We start from the raw sequence: 20,985 nt of genomic DNA, 5'->3' as shown, positions 1-20,985 counted from the left end.
ACTCGGCCACCTCGGGCGGCTTCCGCGAGGCCCAAGCGCCGGAGTCCCGAGTCAGGGGAGGGGGTGAGCCCACACTGGGCCCGAGTTCAGGGGAGGGGGCGCTAACGAGCCGCCAGGGAAAACGAGGAAGCCGACGCCGGGCGGACCTTGCACGTAGAACTCGCTGGAACCCACGCTCTCCCTCTCCGAACACCAAAAAGCTGGTAGAGGCAAGCCGACGCGGAAGCGAGCGCGAGCGCCCAACGCCCCTCTAGGCCGCACGGAGGCTGCTCATCTCTGTGGTCCCCGAGGTGCGGCCCACGTGACTCGGCCGGCCGCTCGGAAGAGGAGGGGTTGCCCGCGGGCCGCTGCAGGCGTGGTCATTAACTGGCGCCTCCCCCGGCTGCGGCGGCTGCATCCTGGTGGGGTCTGGGACGCATAGGCTCAGGTACCCCGTCTAGACCCACGTGGGATCCGGGTTAACTCGATGCCCGTCAGCAGTCGGTCTCCTTTACTTGGAGCGTCACTCGGGCTGTGCTAGTGTGGGGAGAATGGCTCCCGGTGCTTCACCTCTTGGAGGCCCAAGCCAAGGACACTCCTTGGGTCCCAAGCTGGGAAGCCCTTAGGAAAAGGAAGTTTTCTATCCACCCCTGTGAAGCCCTCTCCCTCTCTAGGACCTGCACGTGTGGTGGTGCCTTTTCCGTCAGACTCACTTAGCTACCAAAAGAATGGTGACTGAAGTTGCCAGGCATCCTGTATATATAGGACATGTCCTATGTTAGACAATCTTGTAATGTATTGACTTAAAATGTCTTCTGTTTAGATTTTCCCGAAAGATTTTACCAATAAATCAGTAGTTTGGAGCTATTTTTCCACCCAGTAACTGCCACTTAAATACAATGTCAACACTGGCTGGGGGAAAAAAAAATCATACCTTCCATAAATAAAGGTCTGTATAATCCCTTAAGTCTCTCCTGCAGGTTTGGCTGTGTGAAGTTAAAACAATTAACATTAAAACTACGTTTTTCAGGGCACCTGGGTGGTTCAGTTGGTTAGGCAACTTCCTTCAGCTGGAGTCATGATCCCGGGATACCGGGATGGAGTCCCACATCAGGGGACTGCTCCCTCTGACCTTCTCCCCTCTCATGCTCTCTCTCTCTCAAATAAATAAAATATTTTTTTAAATGTTTTTCATAGTCAAGTAATTGCCATTAATTTGCATAACTTCAGGTCAGTACACGTGTTCTGCAAATCAGCCAATAAAGTGATAGCCTCACTTAGGTGGTCCCAATTCTGAAAGTTAGCAAAGCAATGGCAGCCCAAGCTTCTGAAGAGGAGCCAATCAGTGGCAAACACCCCCTGAAAATCTGTCCCCTCAATACAGCGACTGAGCCTTTGAAAGTCACTGGGTCCCCGTGTTCCAGTGACCAGGGTTGGTCAGCGTGGTTGCCAGCAGGAACAGACTTTATTTGAGTACATGTTCAGATACACGCCTCCTACTCACCAAGCACTTGGTTGCCATGGAGGGCAATCAGCCTCCCACTGCTAAAAGACAGAAGGATCCTTGGTATCCGGATGTATGGATCTACCACAAGAGTTTCTATTCCTTTTGTTACCAAACCCATTTGGCTGCCTGTTACCTGAAAGATCACTCAAGAGAGGAGTTTTGAAAAGGAATCTGAGCTTTATTCAGGAGGGAGACAACCAAGAGAAAAGTTGGACTCTTGTCCAAAAGCCCCTTCTGAGGGTTCTGCCTGGCCCAGTGGGGTTTAAAGCAGCTAATCAGCAGTGTGCAGTGGCCCGTAGTATTTCTTCATCACATGCAGATTTGAGGCCAGCTAGAAACATTTTCAGTGCTGGGGTTTTGCATGGGGGTCCAGTTCTTGTTTCGTGATGTGCCCCAGTACGCTCTTCTTTCTGGAAAGCAGGGCAAGGTCTACAGATACACAAAGGGAGGTTAGTAAAATCATTCGTGTAACCTAATAAAGAATATTTTGCTTTAGGGCACCTGGGTGGCTCAGTGGGTTAAGCCACTGCCTTCGGCTCAGGTCATGATCTCAGGGTCCTGGGATCGAGTCCCGCATCGGGCTCTCTGCTCAGCAGGGAGCCTGCTTCCTCCTCTCTCTCTCTGCCTGCCTCTCTGCCTACTTGTGATCTCTCTCTGTCAAATAAATAAATAAAATCTTTAAAAAAAAAAAAAGAATATTTTGCTTTAAAAAAAAAAAATTGCCGGAGTGATCTGAAAGTCGAAGTGGCTTCAAACAGACTTGCTGGCCTCTGGGGACTCGGAAGGTTCTGGTTCTTCACTTCTCAAGGTCAATGGTCTGCAAATTGCGAAGAAAGTAAAATAGTTCTGTTACAGACTGAGGCCTTGGGTCAGGGAGTAAGGAGTGCTGTTACCCTTCCACAGGAATTAGACTGTTACTAACTATAGCTTAAAGTCCTGTCATGGAAAGTACAATAGGTACCTCCTGCTGCATAATCATCCCAAAACTTTGTGGCTGAGAACAATATATTTATTCAACATGTTTCTTCAAGTTTCTGTAGACCAGGAATTCAGGAATGGTTTGGCTGGAAGATCCCAGCTTGGGATCTCTCATGAAGTTCCATGCAGGTGTCACCTGGGGCTGCTTACATATACACTTAAATTACTGGTTACTGCTGTGAAACTTCAGTCCCTTCCCACATGGGTTTCCGCACACAGTTGTGTCCTCACAACTTTGCTACAGGTTTCTACCTAAGGTAAACAATACAAAAGGCCAAGGCCAGGGGCACCTGGCTGCCTCAATTGGTGGAGCATGTGACTCTTGATCTCAGGTCATGAGTTCAAGCCCCACATTGGGTGTACAGTTTATTTAAAAATTAGATAAAACCTTTTTTAAAATAAAAAAAATGTCAAGGCCAACTGCAGTGTGATGACTTAAGTTTGGAAGTCATGCACCATCATCACCTCAATGTACTACTAAGACAGGCCTCTCATAATACAAGATTAGATGAGATACACAAGGACATGAATGCAAGGATTAGAATCACCATGGACCATATGGAGGCTGCCTAATGCTGAGATTTTGTCTACCACAAAAACCATATATTTTATAAAATATCCAGTATTTTTATTATAAAGCTTCTGTACAATTGTTTTAAGTAAATGAATTAGATTTCCAGGAACAACAGCATGATGAAGACTTCTATTTTCAAACTGCCTCTTCTCTAAGCTGATCAAAATGAACAACTACCATTAATCTAGAAAGATGGGCACACATATATGGGTGCACATATACACATATACATAACAAACCCTTAAGTATTAGCCAGGGGTGCATGGGTGGCTCATTCAGTTAAGCATCTCTCTTTGGCTCAGGTCATGACCCCAGGGTCCAGGGATGGAGCCTCACACTGGGATCCCTGCTCAGCGGAATCTGCTTCTCCCTCTCTCTGCTGCTTCCCCTGCTTATGATCGCTTGCTCACTCGCTCTCAAAGAAATAAAATCTTAGGGGAAATAAAAAGTATTAGCCAATTATCACAATCAAATCTAACTTGAAGGGGGACAATACTGGGCATGATATTCCTCTATCTGGTATTATAGTGCAGGGAGAATAAATGAGAAAGTTTTGGTAGACCCAAACAAAAATCCCCAAGTTGTGAAAATGAGAATTGCAATCACGGGCATCAGAGGAGAAACTGGGAGCATGCCAAAGTCCCATTCTTTCCCAGAACAGCCTCACCAGAGGGACAGAGTATAGGCAGTGCTGATGTACAGGCAGCTAGAAAGCACGGTGAACCAGGAGGTGGGAAACTTGAGTGCTTTTACAGCTATCAGCCTGGGTGGCTCAGTGGGTTAAGCCGCTGCCTTCGGCTCAGGTCATGATCTCAGGGTCCTGGGATCGAGTCCCGCGTCCGGCTCTCTGCTCAGCAGGGAGCCTGCTTCCTCCTCTCTCTCTCTCTGCCTGCCTCTCTGCCTGCTTGTAATCTCTCTGTGTCAAATAAGTAAATAAAATCTTTAAAAAAAATAAAAATAAAAAAATAAAATAAAAAAAAATCTGGAGCTGGATGTCACTCACCTGGTCAATATCACAAGGACTGGCTCTCCCTAAAAACACACTATCCCCAAGCCACCAGTCAGTGCAATAAGGCAAGAAAAAAGACCCAGAATTGGATAGAAGTAAAATGGTTATGAACATGATCAATGTTAAAAAATCCTACAAAATCTCGGGACGCCTGGGTGGCTCAGTTGGTTGGACGACTGCCTTCGGCTCAGGTCATGATCCCAGAGTTCCGGGATCGAGTCCCACATCAGGCTCCCAGCTCCATGGGGAGTCTGCTTCGCTCTCTGACCTTCTCCTCGCTCATGCTCTGTCTCTCTCTCTCAAATAAATAAATAAAATCTTAAAAAAAAAAATCCTACAGAATCTTAAAAACGTTATTAGAATAAGTAAGTTGTGCAATATTGCAGGATACAAGGTCAAAATACAAAAATCAATTGCATTTCTATATACCATCAATGAACATTTAGAAATTTACTATTATAATAGCATCAAAAAATGACGTATCTAGACAAATCTGACAAAAGGTGTGAAAGACCTATACATTAAAAATTACAAAACACTGCTCAAATAAAGATCCAAATGAGATATGTGCCTTTTTTTTTTTTAAAGATTTTATTTATTTATTTGACAGAGAGAAATCACAAGCAGATGGAGAGGCAGGCAGAGAGAGAGAGGGAAGCAGGCTCCCCGCCGAGCAGAGAGTCCGATGCGGGACTCAATCCCAGGACCCTGAGATCATGACCTGAGCCGAAGGCAGCGGCCTAACCCACTGAGCCACCCATGCACCCATGTGCCATGTTTTTAAGTTAAGACTATACTTTTGAGATGTGAATGCTCCCCAAAATTGATCTAAAGAGTCATACAATCTCAACAGAAATCCCCGGATATGCTTTATAAAAATTTGCAAACGGATTCTAAAACTCCTATGAAGTGCAAAGGACCTAGAATGGCCAAAACAACTTTGGTAAAACACAATAGGAAAACTACAGTAATTAAGGCAATGGCATCAAGACAAACAGACCAATGGAACAAATAGAATCTAAAAGTAGGCCCACACCTGTATGGACAACTGATTTGCAACAATGGTGCAAAGGCAATTCAGTGGAGGAGTCATTTTCAAAACTAGGATATGCACCTAAAAAGGCATGGAGAAGAGAAAGGAAGGAACTTAGAGGCATATTTCATTCCCTACACAAAATTTAAGACAAAAATAGATGACATAACAAAATCTAAAATTACAAAACTTCTAGGAAGAAAAACAGGGGGAAACAATCTTGGGTAAGGCAAGAATTTCTTAAATATGACATGAAAGGCATAATCCATAAGTGAACAAACTGTTATATTGGACCTCATTAATAAGACTTCTGCTCTTCAAAAGATTAAGAGAATGAGGGACACCTGGGGAGCTCAGTTGGTTAAGCATCTAGCTTTCGCTTGGGTCATGATCTCAAGGTCCTGGAATTGAGCCCCGCACCAGGTTCCCCATTCAGCAAGAAGTCGGTTTACCCCTCTCCCTCAGTCCCTCCCACCAAACCCTGCTCATACTCAATCTCTCTCTCAAATAAATACATAAAATCTTAAAAAAAAAAAAAGAAGAGAATGAAAAGCCCAGCCCCATGGGAGAAAATGTTCACAAATAACGTATCTGAAAAAGGACTTGTATCCACAATATATAAAGAACTCCCCATCTCAACAAGACCTCCCAGGTATCAATAAAAAGAAGACCCAATAAAAACATAGGCAAAGGTAAAGACATTTAACCTAAGACATATGGAAGGCAAATAAGCATATGAAAGTGTTCAACATCATTAGTCATTACGGAAATGCAAAGTAAAATCACATGTCGACAGCATTACACTTATTGTAAGAGCTAAAATTTAAAACAGTATTAAGCATAGCTAAAGATGAAGACATGAGAGTATAACTCTCATATGGATATAAAATGGTACAACTTCTTTATAGAAGTTTTGAAGATTCTTTTTTTTTTTTTAAAGATTTTATTTATTTATTTGACAGAGAGAAATCACAAGTAGATGGAGAGGCAGGCAGAGAGAGAGAGAGGGAAGCAGGCTCCCCGCTGAGCAGAGAGCCCGATGCGGGACTCGATCCCAGGACCCTGAGATCATGACCCGAGCCGAAGGCAGCGGCTTAACCCACTGAGCCACCCAGGCGCCCCAGTTTTGAAGATTCTTAAAAATGTAAATATATACTGAGGCACGCACCTGGATGGCTCAATAAGTTAAGCATCTGACTTTGGCTCAGGTAATGATCTCAGGGTTCTGGGATCGAACCCCATGTTGGGGCGTCCAGGCTCCCTGATCTGCAGGGAGTCTGCTTCTCCTTCCCCAACCTCCCACCCTGCTCCTATGCAGGCATATGCCCTCTCTCCCTCTTTGAATAAAATCTTTTTTAAAAATGTAAATATGTACCTACCTTATGACACAGGCATTCCATTCCTTATTTACCCAGGACAAACAAAAGTATACACCATTACAAAGACTTAAACACAAATATCCATAGCAGCTTTATTCGTAATAACCAAAAACTGGAAACCACCCAAATGGCCATCAGGAGATGAATGAACAAATTTTATTTCCATAGTGGAATACTGTTCAGCCACCCCTCCCCAAAAAGAACCACTGATATATAATGAATATGTTATATAAATCTCAAAATAATTTATGCTGAAAGATACCAGACCAAAAAAAAAAAAAAAAAGAGTACACAAAATACAGTATTTTTATAAAATCCTAGAAAAGCAAAACTCATCCAATGTGACAGCAGATCAGTACTTACTGTGAAAAGCTATGAGAGGGATTACCAAGGGGCATAAGTAATTTTTGGGGGGGGGTTATGGCTCTGCTTATTATCTTGACTGTGGTGACTGTTTCACTGGTATATACATTAAGTCATCACTTAGCAATGGCATTATAATAAATAACAATATTGTTTACCAGGTTCTAGTCATTGTTCTAAGCACTCCTGCATGTATTAATGCAGTTAATCCTCAACACAAACATATGAGGTAGACCATCATCCAGATTTCACAAATAAGGAAATTAGTAGTGTCTGTAACTTAACCAAGGTGACACACCTAGGCTCACCCTGGCTCTGTATTGTTATCCACTACTCTGCGTCCTGCAGTGGGCAAAGTCAAGCAGCTTGCAAAAGAGGGATGCTAAAACGGAACACATTTATATCTCCCCTCATCTCCACTGGTAACAGAAAATAACCGAGGCTTCTTCTGTGACAGACAGAACTAAGTGAAGTTGCAAGGAAACGCTTCCTGCTGTGAGGTCACTTGGAAGAGCAGTGAGATGGATGAGTTTTTGATAAATAGGGCCTTGCATTTGACTCAAAGGGTATATATACCTCAACTTTTGCGAAGCACAGACTACAACCGAGCATTGAGAAGTGACTATAGAGTAAGCGGTGTGGGTGGGCACTGCACCTGAGGTAGGTCTCTGAAAACCTGTAGCCTACTAGGAATATTCTCCAAAATACAGATGGCTCCACAGGGATAAGGGCCCTCCGTTTCTGAGTTTAGGAGACTCCTAATATAGACTGTGATAGGGTGTCCACGTTATCTTTTTCTTTTCTGGTTGATCCCTTGTGTAGTATTGCACACCTGAGAATGGATGCATGGGAGACAAAGGTTCAAAATCTAAAAGTTTATACTCAATTCACATTTGAGGGTACTGAATACTGGGTGAACTTATTTTCCCTTAGAATTTTGCAGGAATATACCACTGTCCTCTAACTTTCAAGACTGCTGTTATGAAATCCAGTGCATTCTTATTCCTGAACTTTTGTTTTCTCTAGAACTTTTTTAAGATCTCCTCTTAAAGCCTGGATTTTTGGTAATTCACAGTGGTGTTCTCTGATGTAGGTCCTCCCACCCATCCCTCATCCGTCCTGAGGGGCACTCAGGGACACCACAAAATCCAGAGTCACAGCCAGTTACATTTCTCTGTACATTTGAGTTTGGGTGTTTGTTTCTTCTTTTCTAACTGTAAAGAGCGCGCTAGTGAAGAACACAAAAGGGGAGAAACAAAGGGGCATAGCACGCCCAGCTGCAGACCACCTTACTCTTGCACAGGTATCTTCTGTGTGTGTAGTTTCCGATGCAGAGTAAATCGCCCACACCAGCTGAAGGTTTTCCCACACACCTCACACTCGTATGGTTTCTCACCGGTGTGAACTCGCTCATGCTGGACGAGGGTGATTTTCTGACTAAAGGCCTTCCCACACTCCTTACATTCAAAAGGTTTCTCCCCTGTGTGAATGCGCTGATGCTGAGTCAAGGCTGTGGGGGAGCTTAGCCGTTTCCCGCACTCTTTACATTCATAGTGTTTCTCCCCAGTGTGCACTCGTTGATGGACGATAAAGCTTGAGCTACAACTGAAAGTCTTCCAACATTCATTACATTCATAGAGTTTCTCCCCAGTGTGGAACCTCTGGTGCTGGAGGAAAACAGAACTGCTAATGAAGGCCTTGCCGCACTCCTTACATTCATAGGGCTTCTCTCCAGTGTGGATTCTCTGATGCTGAATCAAGGCCGTGTCTGAACTTAAACCTTTTCCACATTCTTTACATTTAAATGGTTTCTTTCCAGTGTGAATTACCTGATGTCGAATAAGTAATGAGTTGTATCTGAAGGCTTTTCCACATTCTTTGCATTTGAAAGACCTTTCACCAGTGTGACATCCCTGAAAATCTGCCATTCGACTAAAATATCTGCCACATTTTCTACATTCATATGATACCTGACCACTAGGAACTGTCTGATCCATGAGTTGTGTGCTAACATTAATGTTTTCCCCAGATTTCTCACAGTGCTCCCCACTCCCGACAGTGCAGTCGTTGAGATGGTTGGTTGGCCCAGCTGTGGAATCTCTCCTCTTTGACATGGTCTTCTTAGCTATCCAGCGACCATGCTGCTGCTCTAGGCTGCTCCCAAAGTCCAGGCGCTGGGGAACATTCCCTGGCAGCCCTCCTAATGTCAGTCTGTGGGACTCTATTTCTTTAGAAATGTGTTCCTTTGGAGTTGATTCTTCCTTCTCAGCTCTGGCCTCACCTCCTGACATCATGTGGGGGAAAAAAAAAACCAACACAAGTGTTAGCCTCTAACAGTGCTGAAGGGGAAAAAGGATCAAGTTGTTCTCATCTGCTCTATGTGACTATTTTCCTACAGGTACACAAAATGGCTACCAAAGACCACCATACAGCAGAGCCCCACAAGTGAAAGATACCATGGGTGGAAGGCAAGCAAGGCCAGGAGAGTGGCCTTGTAAGAGTGTAAAGACTGGAAAACAGCAAAGACTGTTACCTACTAGGATGGGAAGACCAACCACTTTCTCCTGAGTGAATGGGTGGGATAAGAATGTATGGACAAGTGATGAATAGAGACCCCAGGGTCAGAGGAAGACCACCAGATTGAAGAAGGGGCAGGTCAAGCAGCTCAAACTACAAAGGGTCCCACAACTGATTCCTTAAAAGCTGCTTATTTTTTACAACATTATCCATGTCATAATCTTTGAAAAGAGAATGGTCTCTGTCACCAGGCTGACACCAGTAAAGTGGCAGCCTCCTATGCTGTGGCTAAGGGAACTATGGTGGGCTAACACACCATAGCTGGAAGGAAAGGGGAAGACACTGAGGCTGGCTTCTAAAATAAAAGAGCAAGGGTCCCTGGGCAGCTCAGTCATTAAGTGTCTGCCTTTGGCTCCTGGTATTGAGTCCCACATTGGGCTCTCTGCTCAGCGGAGAGACTTTTTCTCCCTCTCTCCCTCACCCTCTGTCTGCTACTTCCCCTCTCTGCTTGTGCACTCTCCCTCTCTCTGTCAAATAAATAAATAAAGTCTTTAAAAAACTAAGACAAAATAGCATGCACTGCACATGTGAGGAACCCTTCCAAGAACAGACGTAAGCCTTAGGGAGGATCTGGTAATAACTCTGGTGCTTTTCCTACAGTACTGTACAAGCTGTGTATAGTTTACTATGATAGTGAGAATGTGAAACAGAGAAGACCAAAGGCAATTTTCCCTCTCCTATTAAGGCCTTTTGCAGGCTAATATAATCTTCAGCACTGGGCCAGGGAAAACGTGTGTTTACAAGCGAACTGTTTAAAAATGCTTTTTACACAGATAACCTGAAGTCCTGGGAGGGAGGGAGTTATGCATTACTTATGGACATTCTCTGTGAAGAGCCTGAAGAGCACATGAAATTTTACAGGTAGAGCAGGGGTGAAAAAAAGTAATAAAGGCAGGAAAAAGTACACCGTGTTGTTATTTTTCATTCGCATATCAATCAAAATGAGGAAGCCATTCACCTTTCCCATATAGCAAGTTTTGTTTCAAAAGCTCAGCTGTTAAAATCAAATTTTTTTTTAAGAGTCTGTAGGGGAAAATGACAGGCTTCAGGTGGGTGTTGAGGCAAAGGAATCACGGGGTGTGCTGTGCTGGTGTCTGCGTATGTGGGAAAATTTCCATTGTGAAAAAGAATTTTTTATTTTTAAATAATTTTTTCAATTGTAAATTTTTTTTTTTTTTTTAAATTTAAGTCAGTGTTTGGGAACTCATAATTCAGTTTCCCAGAGAAAGGAGTTCAGCTGGCTCAGTCAGTACAATATGCAACTCTTGATCTCAGGATTGTGAGTTTGAGCCCCATACAAGGGGTAGAGTTTACTTTAAAAAAAAAAATGTTCCCATAGAAATAATGTACTGGGGGCACCTGGGTGGCTCACTGGGTTAAAGCCTCTGCCTTCAGCTCAGGTCATGATCCCAGGGTCCTGGGATCGAGCCCCCCATCAGGCTTCTGCTCAGCGGGGAGCCTGCTTTCTCCTCTCTCTCTGCCTGCTTCTCTGCCTACCTGCTATCTTTGTCAATCAAATAAACAAATAAAATCTTAAAAAAAAAAGAAAGAAAGAATGTATGCTGTGAATATGTGGATGGCCAAATAGGCCCCAGAAGCCTATTTTCCTTCTAAGGTGGTTGACATCCTCATCTCTGTAACACAAACTGGTGGAAAAATAAACTTTCCACAAGACAGGTTTCAAAAGAGCCCTCATGCCTCAAGAGCTGCCCGCTCAGTCACATGGTGTCCCTTAGCAGGTGGAGAGGTGGAAAGGCAAAGGTGAACATGCAGAAAAATCTTGCAGCCATACTTTCCCTGGAAGAGACTGGCCCTTCCTCATTTGAGGGAGGCTACTACCATGAACACAGAATCACATATAATGATTCCAGAAGAAAGAAGTCTCACACATATTCAAATGTGAATATAGGAAAGCAGGCTAAGCAAAAAAGGCAGCTGGTAGGTTCTCATGCTCACCTGGACAGATGCCTCTGAGAGCTTCCCTGTCCGCAGGCTCCCAGGGTTCCAGGCCCCATGGCAGCTCCCCTCGCTCTAGCTGGGAGACCAGAACAGGTCTGGTGAATAGAAAAGCTGCCCAGGAGAAAGAAACAGGAACAAAAAGTAAAGGGAATCAGGAAGCAAGGTCCCCTCTTGACTGTCTTTATTTTTCTTCACTGAGTCAGGGAGGGAAATGAAGAGAAGTTAGCCTGCGCTATCTTAAAAGAAAGAAAATTCCCACAAATGGGGGCAGAGTCCTGGAATAACCCCCCATTCACACAAGTGAGTCCCAGATCTTCTTCAGAGAACTTGGAAGACAGAGACAAAGGGCTCTGCTGGGCTCCCAAGAGCTCTTCCTTTCTCTCCATGCATGGGGCAGAGTCCCTCCCAGGGCCAGGGGGACAGCAGGTTTCAAAACCAGGGAACCTGAAACTCTCCCCAACCAGTAGCCTCTGAGAAGCTCAGCCTTTGGAGCAACTTCTCATGAGGGTTATCAGAGAGGACACGATGTCTAAAAGAAGCAGCCAGGATGCAAGAAAGGCAGAGAAAGACAACAGCAGGGAAAAGAGAGTCCTTACCCAGGGAAGCCACATTTGCATAATTCTCCAGCATCACCTCTCGGTACAGGGCCCTCTGTGAAGGGTCCAGGATAACCCATTCATTCTGGGTGAAGTACACAGCCACGTCCTCAAAGGTCACTGGCTCCTGAAACAACAGGTTCCTGCTCAAACTGTGTGAAGGCAGAGGAGCCTAAGTATTGGGGCAGAGATCTACTGGATGTGGTGGTATTGCCAAGGACAGTTCTCCAGTGCCCTCTAACCCCCGTGGGGGCCAGCCCTCAGCTGGCATCACCCTCATCAACAGGAGAGTCCAAGACCCACTGTACCTCCGTGTGATCATCCCCACAAACAGCCCCTCCTTCCCCTGCTGACCTCTGTGTTGACTCTGCCAGGCCCTGCTCTATGTGTCTGTCCCTCTGGCTCCTTTCCAAGGGTTTTGTGTGCACATGCACAGAGAACATCTGTATAAACACAGCCCACAGCACTTTTGTACTGATCTCCACTCCCTCCCTAATCCCACTAAAGTGACAGTAATATAATGGCCCACAAGGAGAAGAGTCTGAGCAGACCAAGGATGTTAACAGAATTTTAGAAGACAGAAAGGATGAATGTACTGAATTAGAAGAGCAGAGAAAGCTGAATGTTAACTGCTGGCAGAGGGGGAAGCAAACAAAAAGGAGGCTGATCATCATACAAAACCAAGAATGAGCTTAGGATTTTTTTTAAGTGTGCTCTGCTTTTTTTTTTTTTTTAAGATTTTATTTATTTATTTGATAGAGAGAGAGATCACAAGTAGGTAGAGAGACAGGGGGAAGAAAGAAAAGGGGAAGCAGGCTCCCTGTCAAGCAGAGAGCCCAATGTAGGGCTCGATCCCAGAACCCTGAGGTCATGACCTAAGCCGAAGGCAGAGCTTAACCCACTGAGCCACCCAGGCGCCCTGTGCTCTGATTTTTAAAACTTGGTAATTCTATCTGTTTAAAAGCACCAGGGAGGAGAGAGGACTGACAAGTACTCAGAGTAGTAAATGAAAAATACCTACACAAGATCATTGAGAAGTCTCAGAAAAATGAAAACATAGAAAAAAAAAATAAATAAATCCTGGGTGCCTGGGTGGCTCAGTTGGTTAAGCAACTGCCTTCGCTCAGGTCATGATCCCAGAGTCCTGGAATCGAGTCTGGTATGGGGCTCCCACATCCACGGGGAGTCGGCTTCTCCCTCTGACCTTCTCCCCCTTCATGCTTCTCTCATTCTCTCTCAAATGGATAAATAAAATCTTAAAAAAAAAAAATCCTAAAGGACTTCAGAGCAGGAAATACACATACATACACAAAGACTGTGGAGTAAAGATGGCAACAGACAATATGGCAAAAGTAAAGGGGAAATGTTTTTAAAAGCGCTGAGCGAAGGAGCCCCTGGGTGGCTCAGTCAGTTAAGCCTCAGACTCTTGATTTCTGCTCAGATTGTGATCTCAGCTTCATGAGATGGGCCCTGCATCAGGTTCCACACTCGGTGTGGAGTCTGCCTGGGATTCTTTCTCCCCCTCTCCCCTTCTCTCAATCTCTCTCTCTCAAATGAATGAATTTTAAAAAATAAAAAATAAAAATGCTGAGTGAAAACCTCTGTTTTTCATTCAAATGGAGTCAAAGCAACTGGGTTTATCCTGCCTAAACCAAAACAAGACAAATTACACAAAACAAGTTATCAGATACTAGGTGACAGCAATGGAGGATAACAATCCCAGAGGGACAGGAAATGACAAGGTGAGCCCTGTGAGTTGCCATGCTTACTACTATGAGTTTCCGGGCTGCAACACAGGGAGGAGGAAACGAGGCAAAGCTGAGCAGATTCCCTGGTAGCTTCTAAGGAGACCAAGACAGTGGAGTTTAGAGACAGAATACCATAGAGAAGAGAGCTGCACAGAGAGAAAAAAAAAAAACAATTATCTGCAGAGGGTTCACTCGAGTGGGCACAGGTGTGTGGAAACTACTCAAAGCCAGAGAAAGGATCATTTGAAAGGACTGAAGGACACAATGCCTGGCATTCACACAGGGCCATTAACAGTGCCTACTTCCACTATCCACATTGGAAACTTTCATAATTCATAGGCCACTAGATAGAGTTCTCGGGAAACTCTTGCCTCAGTAGTGGAGAATAATTACTCCTAGGCTGACGAGAATTCTACTTTCCAGATTCTACTAGCAAATAATAAATATCAGAACCAGGAAGAACCAAACGGTTTCCAAGTAACTGAACCTGATTCCAGAAAAGACTGAAGAATGTTTTGGGAAGGGGCGCCTGGCTGGCTCAGTGTATGCTATGCGACTCTTGATCTCAAGGTTTTAAGTTCAAGCCCCATGTTGGATATAGGTTAGATATAGGAATTACTTAAAAATAAAATCTTAAAAAAAGATTTTTTTAAAGAAACTATTTTGGGGACTAAAAAAAAACTAGAATCAAACAAGATAAAAGTTACAATATCTGGCATTCAATCATAGGTTACTAGGCATTCAAAGAGGCAGAAATAGGTGACCTAACAAGACCAGGCAATCAAAATCAACCCAGAACTGATAAATGTTAGCATTAGAGAGATGGACATTAAAGCAGTTATTATAAATGTATTCCAAATATTCAAAGTGAAACAGAAACAAGTTGTATGTATATATATGTATGTATGTATATCTTTACATACATATTTCTTTATATCATATTTATAAAGAAATATGCATGTAAAGATTTATTTGAGAGAGAGAGCATGCACGCGTGAGCTGGGGGAGAGGGGCAGAGGGAGAAGAAGAGAATTTCATTCAAGCAGACTCCCCTTTGAGCATGGAGCCCTACACTTGGCTCGATCTTGATGCAGCTGGATCTCACCATCTTGAGATCACAACCTGAGCAGAAATCAAGAGTCTGACACTTAACCACCTGAGCCACACAGGCACCCCAAAGATATACTTTTTTAAAGACCCAAATCAAACTTCTACATATGAAAACTGCTATGTGTGAGATGAAAAATACAATTCATGGGATTGACAGCAAATTCGACACTGAAGAAGAAAAAAAAAACGAACAAAAAACTTGTGAACTTGAAGGCATAGCAATAAAAAATAACCAAAAAGGAAACAGAAAAAGATTGAAGGCAGAAAGAACAGAGCCATCAGGAAGTAGTGAGAGAACCTCAAAAAGCCTAAAGGACAAGTAATTGAAGGTAGACTATGATAAACTAAAGATGCATACTACAAACCCTACAGCAATTTCTAAAATAGCAACACAGTTATAGTTTATATGTAGCCAATAAAGAGGAAAACATGGAGTAAAACACACTATTAATCCTAAAGAAGGTAGAAAATCAAGAGAAAAGGGAATAAAGAACAGACAGGACAACTAGAAAACAATTAGGAAAATGACAGATTTAAATCTAACCATACCAATAATTATGCCAAATATACATAATCTAAACATCCTAACCAGTAAACACTATCAGATTAGATATTCTAAAAAGGGCCTACTATGTGCTGCCTTCAAGAAATGAATATTACATGTAAAGACAAGAATAAGTTAAAAGCAAAAAGATGTAAAACATATATATACTGATCCAAAAAAGCTGGGAGTGGCTCTATTGACTTAAGGCAATGTATTTTTCAGAGCAAATAATATTTTTTTAAAGATTAATTAATTTATTTTGGGGAGGAGAAAGGGAGAGAATCCTCAAGCAGACTCCCCTCTGAGCTCAGAGCCCAACACAGAGCTAGGTCCCAGGAAACCGAGATCATGACCTAAGCCGAAGTCAGAGGCTTACCCCACTAAGCCACCCAGGTGCCCCAGAGCAAAGAATATTAAGAGATAAAGAAAGTCATTTATGACCATAAAGGGATTAGGTCATCATGAAGACATAACAATTCTATATGTTTATGCAGTTAGTAACAAAGCTTCAAAACACATAAAGCAAACTGAAAAAACTGCAAGAGAAATAGAGAAATCCCTAATTATAGATGGAAATTTCAATAACCCTTCTCAACAAGGATTTAGCAAACATAAATAATATATTACCCAACCTGACTTAATGGACATTTACAAAACACTCCACCCCAAAATAGCAGAATACTATCTTCTCAGGTATCCAAGAAACATTTTGTAAAGTAGACCATATTCTGGACCATAAAAGAAAAAGAAATCAAGTCATGCAAAGAATGTTCACTAACCACAACAGAATTAAATTAAAAGTAACAGGGGCACCTGGGTGGCTCAGTGGGTTAAGCCTCTGCCTTTGGCTCAGGTCATAGTCTCAGGGTCCTGGGATGGAGCCCTGCATCTGGCTCTCTGCTCAGCGGGTACCTGCTTCCTCCTCTCTCTCTGCCTGCCTCTCTGACTACTTGTGATCTGTCTGTCAAATAAATAAATAATAAATAAACATCTTAAAAAAAAAAAATTAGAAGTAACAGATAGACACATGGAACATTCCCAAATATTTATGAACTAAGTAACACCCTTCTAAATAACACACAGATCAAAGAATAAAACATAAAAGAATGCAGAAAGTGTTTTGAACTCAAGGAAAATGAAAACACAATGTACCAAAATGAGGGATGCGCTAAAGCAGTACTTAGGAGGACATTTATAATATTAAATGCCCGTGTTACAAAATTTAAAAAGGAGAGAAGTTCTTGAATCACTGACCTCAGATTCACCTTTAGAATCTATAAAAACAGCAAATTTAACACAAACTATGCAGAACAAACAAAATAAAGATCCAAGTGGAGATCCAACATAAAACTGACAAAAAACAATAAAAAGTCAGCAAAAGCAAAAACTGGTATTTTGTGGGGGCGCCTGGGTGGCTCAGTGGGTTAAAGCCTCTGCCTTCGGCCCAGGTCATGATCCCAGGGTCCTGGGATCGAGCCCCGCATCGGGTTCTCTGCTCAGCAAGGAGCCTGCTTCCTCCTCCCTCTCTCTCTGCCTGCCTCTCTGTCTACTTGTGATCTCTGTCTGTCAAATAAAATAAATAAAAAATCTTTAAAAAAAAAACAAAAAAAAACTGGTATTTTGTGAAGATCAATGCAACTTATAAATCTCTGGTTGGATTAATCAGAAATAAAAGAGAAAAAATAAATCAGCAATATTAGTTCAAAAAAACTGCAAATAATAAAAGGATAAGAAAATATTATTAACAACTTTATGCCATTAATGTCTATAGCTTAGATAAAAATTGACAAATTTCTTCAAAAAGACAAATTAACAACACTCATTAAGGAGAAGAACTGAAACTGCCTTCTAAAAGTTATCACAGGGGCGCCTGGGTGTCTCCGTGGGTTAAAGACCCTGCCTTGGGCTCAGGTCATAATCCCAGGGTCCTGGGATCTGGCCCGGTATTGGGCTCTCTGCTAGGTGGGGAGCCTGCTTCCCCCTCTCGCTCTCTGCCTGCCTCTGCCTACTTGTGATCTATCTGTCAAATAAATAAAAATAAAATCTTAAAAAAAATAAAAATAAAAAATAAAAGTTATGGGTGCCTGGGTGGCTCAGTGGGTTAAGCCTCAGCTTTCGGCTCAGGTCATGATCTCAGGGTTCTGGGATGGAGTCCCGCGTAAGGTTCTCTGCTCTGTTTCACAGGGAGCCTGTTTCCATCTCTCTCTCTCTCTTTGCCTGCCTCTCTACCTACTTGTGATCTTTCTCTGTCAAATAAATAAATAAAATCTTTAATAAATAAATTAATTAATTAATAAAAGTTATTAGAAAGAAAACTCCACACCTAAGTGGTTTCACTGGTGAATTCTACCAAATATTTAAGGAAGAAATTCTACCAAATACTTCTACACAAATTCTTCCAAAATACTCAAGAGGGCAGAATACTTTCCAACTTATTTAATCAATGGACAGTCACGACAAGAAAACTGCAGATCGATACCCCTTACATAGTGCAAAAATTCTAAACAAAATTTTAACAAAAGAGAATCCAAAATACAGTAAAAGAATAATACAAATGACCAAATGGTTTTTATTTAAGGAATGCAAAGTTGGTTAACATTTGAAAAATTAATGTAATTCACCATATTAAGAAATTAAAATAGAAAAACCATAAAGTCCTCTAAAACAACATAGAAAAAAAAGCATTTGTCACCCTGCAATTGCACTCTTGGTATTTACCCCAAAGACACAGATATAGTGAAAAGAGCCATATGTACCCCTATGTTCATAGCAGCAATGTCCACAATAGTCAAACTGTGGAAGGAGCCAAGATGCCCTTCAACAGAGTAATGGATAAAGAAAATGTGGTTGGTTCATATACACAATGGAATTTTACTCAGTCATCAGAAAGGATGAATTTCCAAATTTTGTATCAACATGGACAGGACTGGAAGAGATTATGCTAAGCAAAATAAGTCAAGCAGAGATAGTCAATTATCATAGGGTTTCACTTGTGGAACGTAAGGAATAGCATGGAGGACATTAGAAGGAAAAGAAAAATGAAGGGTGAGGTGGAAATCGGAGGGGGAGATGAACCATGACATACTGTGGGCTCCGAGAAACAAACTGAGGGTTTAGGAGGGGAGGTGGGTGGGGGGAATGGGTGAGCCTGGTGGTGGGTATTAGGGAGGACACATACTGCATGGAGCACTGGGTGTGGTGCATAAACAATCTTGGAACATTGCATCAAAAACTAAGGATGTATTTTATGGTAACTAACATAACACAACAGAAAAAGAAAAGAAAAGAAAAAGCATTTGTCAAAATCCAGCACCCGTTCTTGATAAAAATTCTCAGCAAGCAAGGCACAGAACATGATCAATGTAATATGGGGCATTTACAAAACAAAACAAAACCTATGTCGGCTTTAACTGAGAAATATTGAATGCTTTCACTTGAGATCACAAATAAGACAAGGATATCTGCCCTCACCACCTGTACTCAACATTAAATGCCAGTGAAGTTAGGCCAGAAAAAGAAAGAAAAGGTATCCAGACAGGAAAGAAAAAAGTAAAACCGTCTTTATTTGTAGATGGCATGTCTACGTAAAAATCCAATGGAATCTATCAAAACAAAAACAAACACAACAACAACAAAAACTAGAATTACTTTGTCCAAGGGAAGAGAACACTCTTGTGAACAGAGGTGAAAAGGGTCTTCACAATATGCAATGATGCGGATTTCTACTTTTCAGCCTCCACTGCAAATCTATCCCAATCAACCCCCCACACTTGCCTTTCCATCCTGATTATGTCTTAGTTTGGGCATTCTGATCTCTCCATCCCTCTCAACTCCACCTCCTCTGCCGGAACACGCTGATAGTGACAGCCGCACAATGAAAGCCACAAGCCTGTCAAACGGGAACCTAGGGAATGAGTTGCCGTGCACCTCCCCGGGCCCGCCGGCTGTTAATGCTTTTCTAGCACAACTCCCTACTGGCTATGATCACCGCTTTCAGAGCAAAGCATCCGCTAAGCAGCAAGCCCCGACCGGTCCAAACCAGTCTCCTCCAAGATCCACAAGCGTGCTGAACTTTCACGACTCTTCCCTCATTATAATACTAAAACTCATACCCAGGGGTGGAGATTTAACAAGCTCATGACGCAAGCGATGCATGAAGAAACATGACCTTTAAGTGTGTAGGTGCTAATAAATGCCCGGTTCTACTTGCTTAGACGGCACAATCTTCCTACCTAAGTAGCTTACTAAAAATTCCCCTTGAAGGGCGCCTGGGTGACTCAGTGGGTTAAAGCTTCTGCCTTCGCCTCAGGTCACGGTCCCAGGGTCCTGGAATCGAGCCCCGCAACGGGCTCTCTGCTCAGCGGGGGCCTGCTTCCCACCGCCCCCCTCGCCTGCCTCTCTGCCTACTTGTGAACTCTGTCAAACAAATAAAATCTTAAAAAAAAAAAAATAGTTGGGTTAAAAAAAAAAAATTCTCCTTGACCTCTCCTCGGAGTCAACCTGAGGATTCTTTGTGCTGCTCCCCTGTGCTCGAGCTTAAGCCCCAATAAAGCCTTTCTTGTGACTTTAATGTGGGCTCCAGTCTCGTTTCCACCGACGCTGAGTCCAAGGACCCGAGTCCCGTAAGACCTGGACAACTCAGGCTCCAGATGCGGACTGACATCTGCTCTCACCTGACATCTAAGGGTGGGAGGGCCGGTAAGGGGACGACGGAGGCAGAGAGGATGCTCGCTCACCTGGCGCCACGTGATCTGGAGCATGGCTGGGGTCCCCACTTCACACAGCGCCTTCGGGGTTCGAGGTGAGGCTGAAGAGAAAGTTAAGAGGCACGAGTAGGGCTGCTGCTGCTGCTGCTGTCGTGCACCCCTCAAATGCCGTCTTCCGCCGGGGGCCCCCTCTGTTTCAGGACCCCCTCAGCCCAGAGCCACAGGGACTGGGGAACCGGGTGCTGGAGAACGCCGTGGGGATGCAGCCCCGTTAGCCGGACCGGGAGCCCAAGACCGCTACCGCCGAACGCCTCAGATACAGGGAACGCGTGGGAAGGCTTCGAACCTACGCTCCCGGGAAAGCTTAGGACCCGCTCCGCCGGAAACACGTAGAGCCGTTTCCCCTCCTCTCTAGGAACGTGAAAACGTGCGCGTCTCTGTGGTTCCCCAGCCGAGCGGCTACAGCCGCTGTTCCTTCCCTCTGAGACTGAGAGCCAGAGTTGCGGGGTCCAGGCTCGGGTCCTGCAGCGCCCTCTCTCGGTAGCTCCTCCCGGGGACATGGTCTGGCCCCCTCAGACCGCGGAACGGTTGCAATCCCGAGATTCAGCCAGGCTTCCCTGGCGTTTGTAACTCCTGGCTGCTCTTCAGGTCCTGAAGCTGCCCAGCTAGGTTCTGGGGCGGCGCTGCAGTGGGCGAAGTATGCGAGGCCCAATATTTGAACAGCCAACGGTGCATTAGTGGAGAGCATGGACTACATAGCTCCGGAAACCTGGCTGTAGGAGGTCTTAGCTGTGTGAGCAGCAGCTCACACAATAGTGATACCAACCGCAAAGGACTGTTGAGGTTTAATAATTAGCTAATGGATTAGCAAAGTACTTACAGTAGTGCCTGGCGCACAGTAAATGCTTGCGGGTTGTTTTCTT

At 43.7% G+C, this 20,985-nt stretch overlaps 1 protein-coding gene across 2 annotated transcripts; it reads right to left on the bottom strand.

Moving 5' to 3' along the window:
* Window positions 1–6,595: 6,595 nt before the first annotated feature.
* On the bottom strand, window positions 6,596–20,471 carry ZNF620 (zinc finger protein 620). Of its 2 annotated transcripts, XM_044252427.1 has the most exons (4): window positions 20,093–20,471; window positions 11,955–12,081; window positions 11,356–11,469; window positions 6,596–9,106 (listed from the first exon to the last, which is right to left on the bottom strand). In XM_044252427.1, the coding sequence occupies exons 1-4, from the start codon at window positions 20,114–20,116 to the stop codon at window positions 8,112–8,114; spliced, it is 1,260 nt and encodes a 419-aa protein (XP_044108362.1). In that variant the 5' UTR covers window positions 20,117–20,471; the 3' UTR covers window positions 6,596–8,111. The 2 variants fall into 2 exon arrangements, with proteins under 2 accessions (XP_044108362.1, XP_044108363.1); XM_044252428.1 differs by lacking the exon at window positions 11,356–11,469.
* Between the last annotated feature and the right edge of the window lie 514 nt (window positions 20,472–20,985).

This window comes from Neovison vison, chromosome 6 (genome assembly GCF_020171115.1).
Source record: "Neovison vison isolate M4711 chromosome 6, ASM_NN_V1, whole genome shotgun sequence".
Classification (NCBI taxonomy): Eukaryota; Metazoa; Chordata; class Mammalia; order Carnivora; family Mustelidae; genus Neogale; species Neogale vison.
Note: the sequence above shows the minus strand (reverse complement) of the source record. Positions and strands in the feature narration are given on the sequence as shown.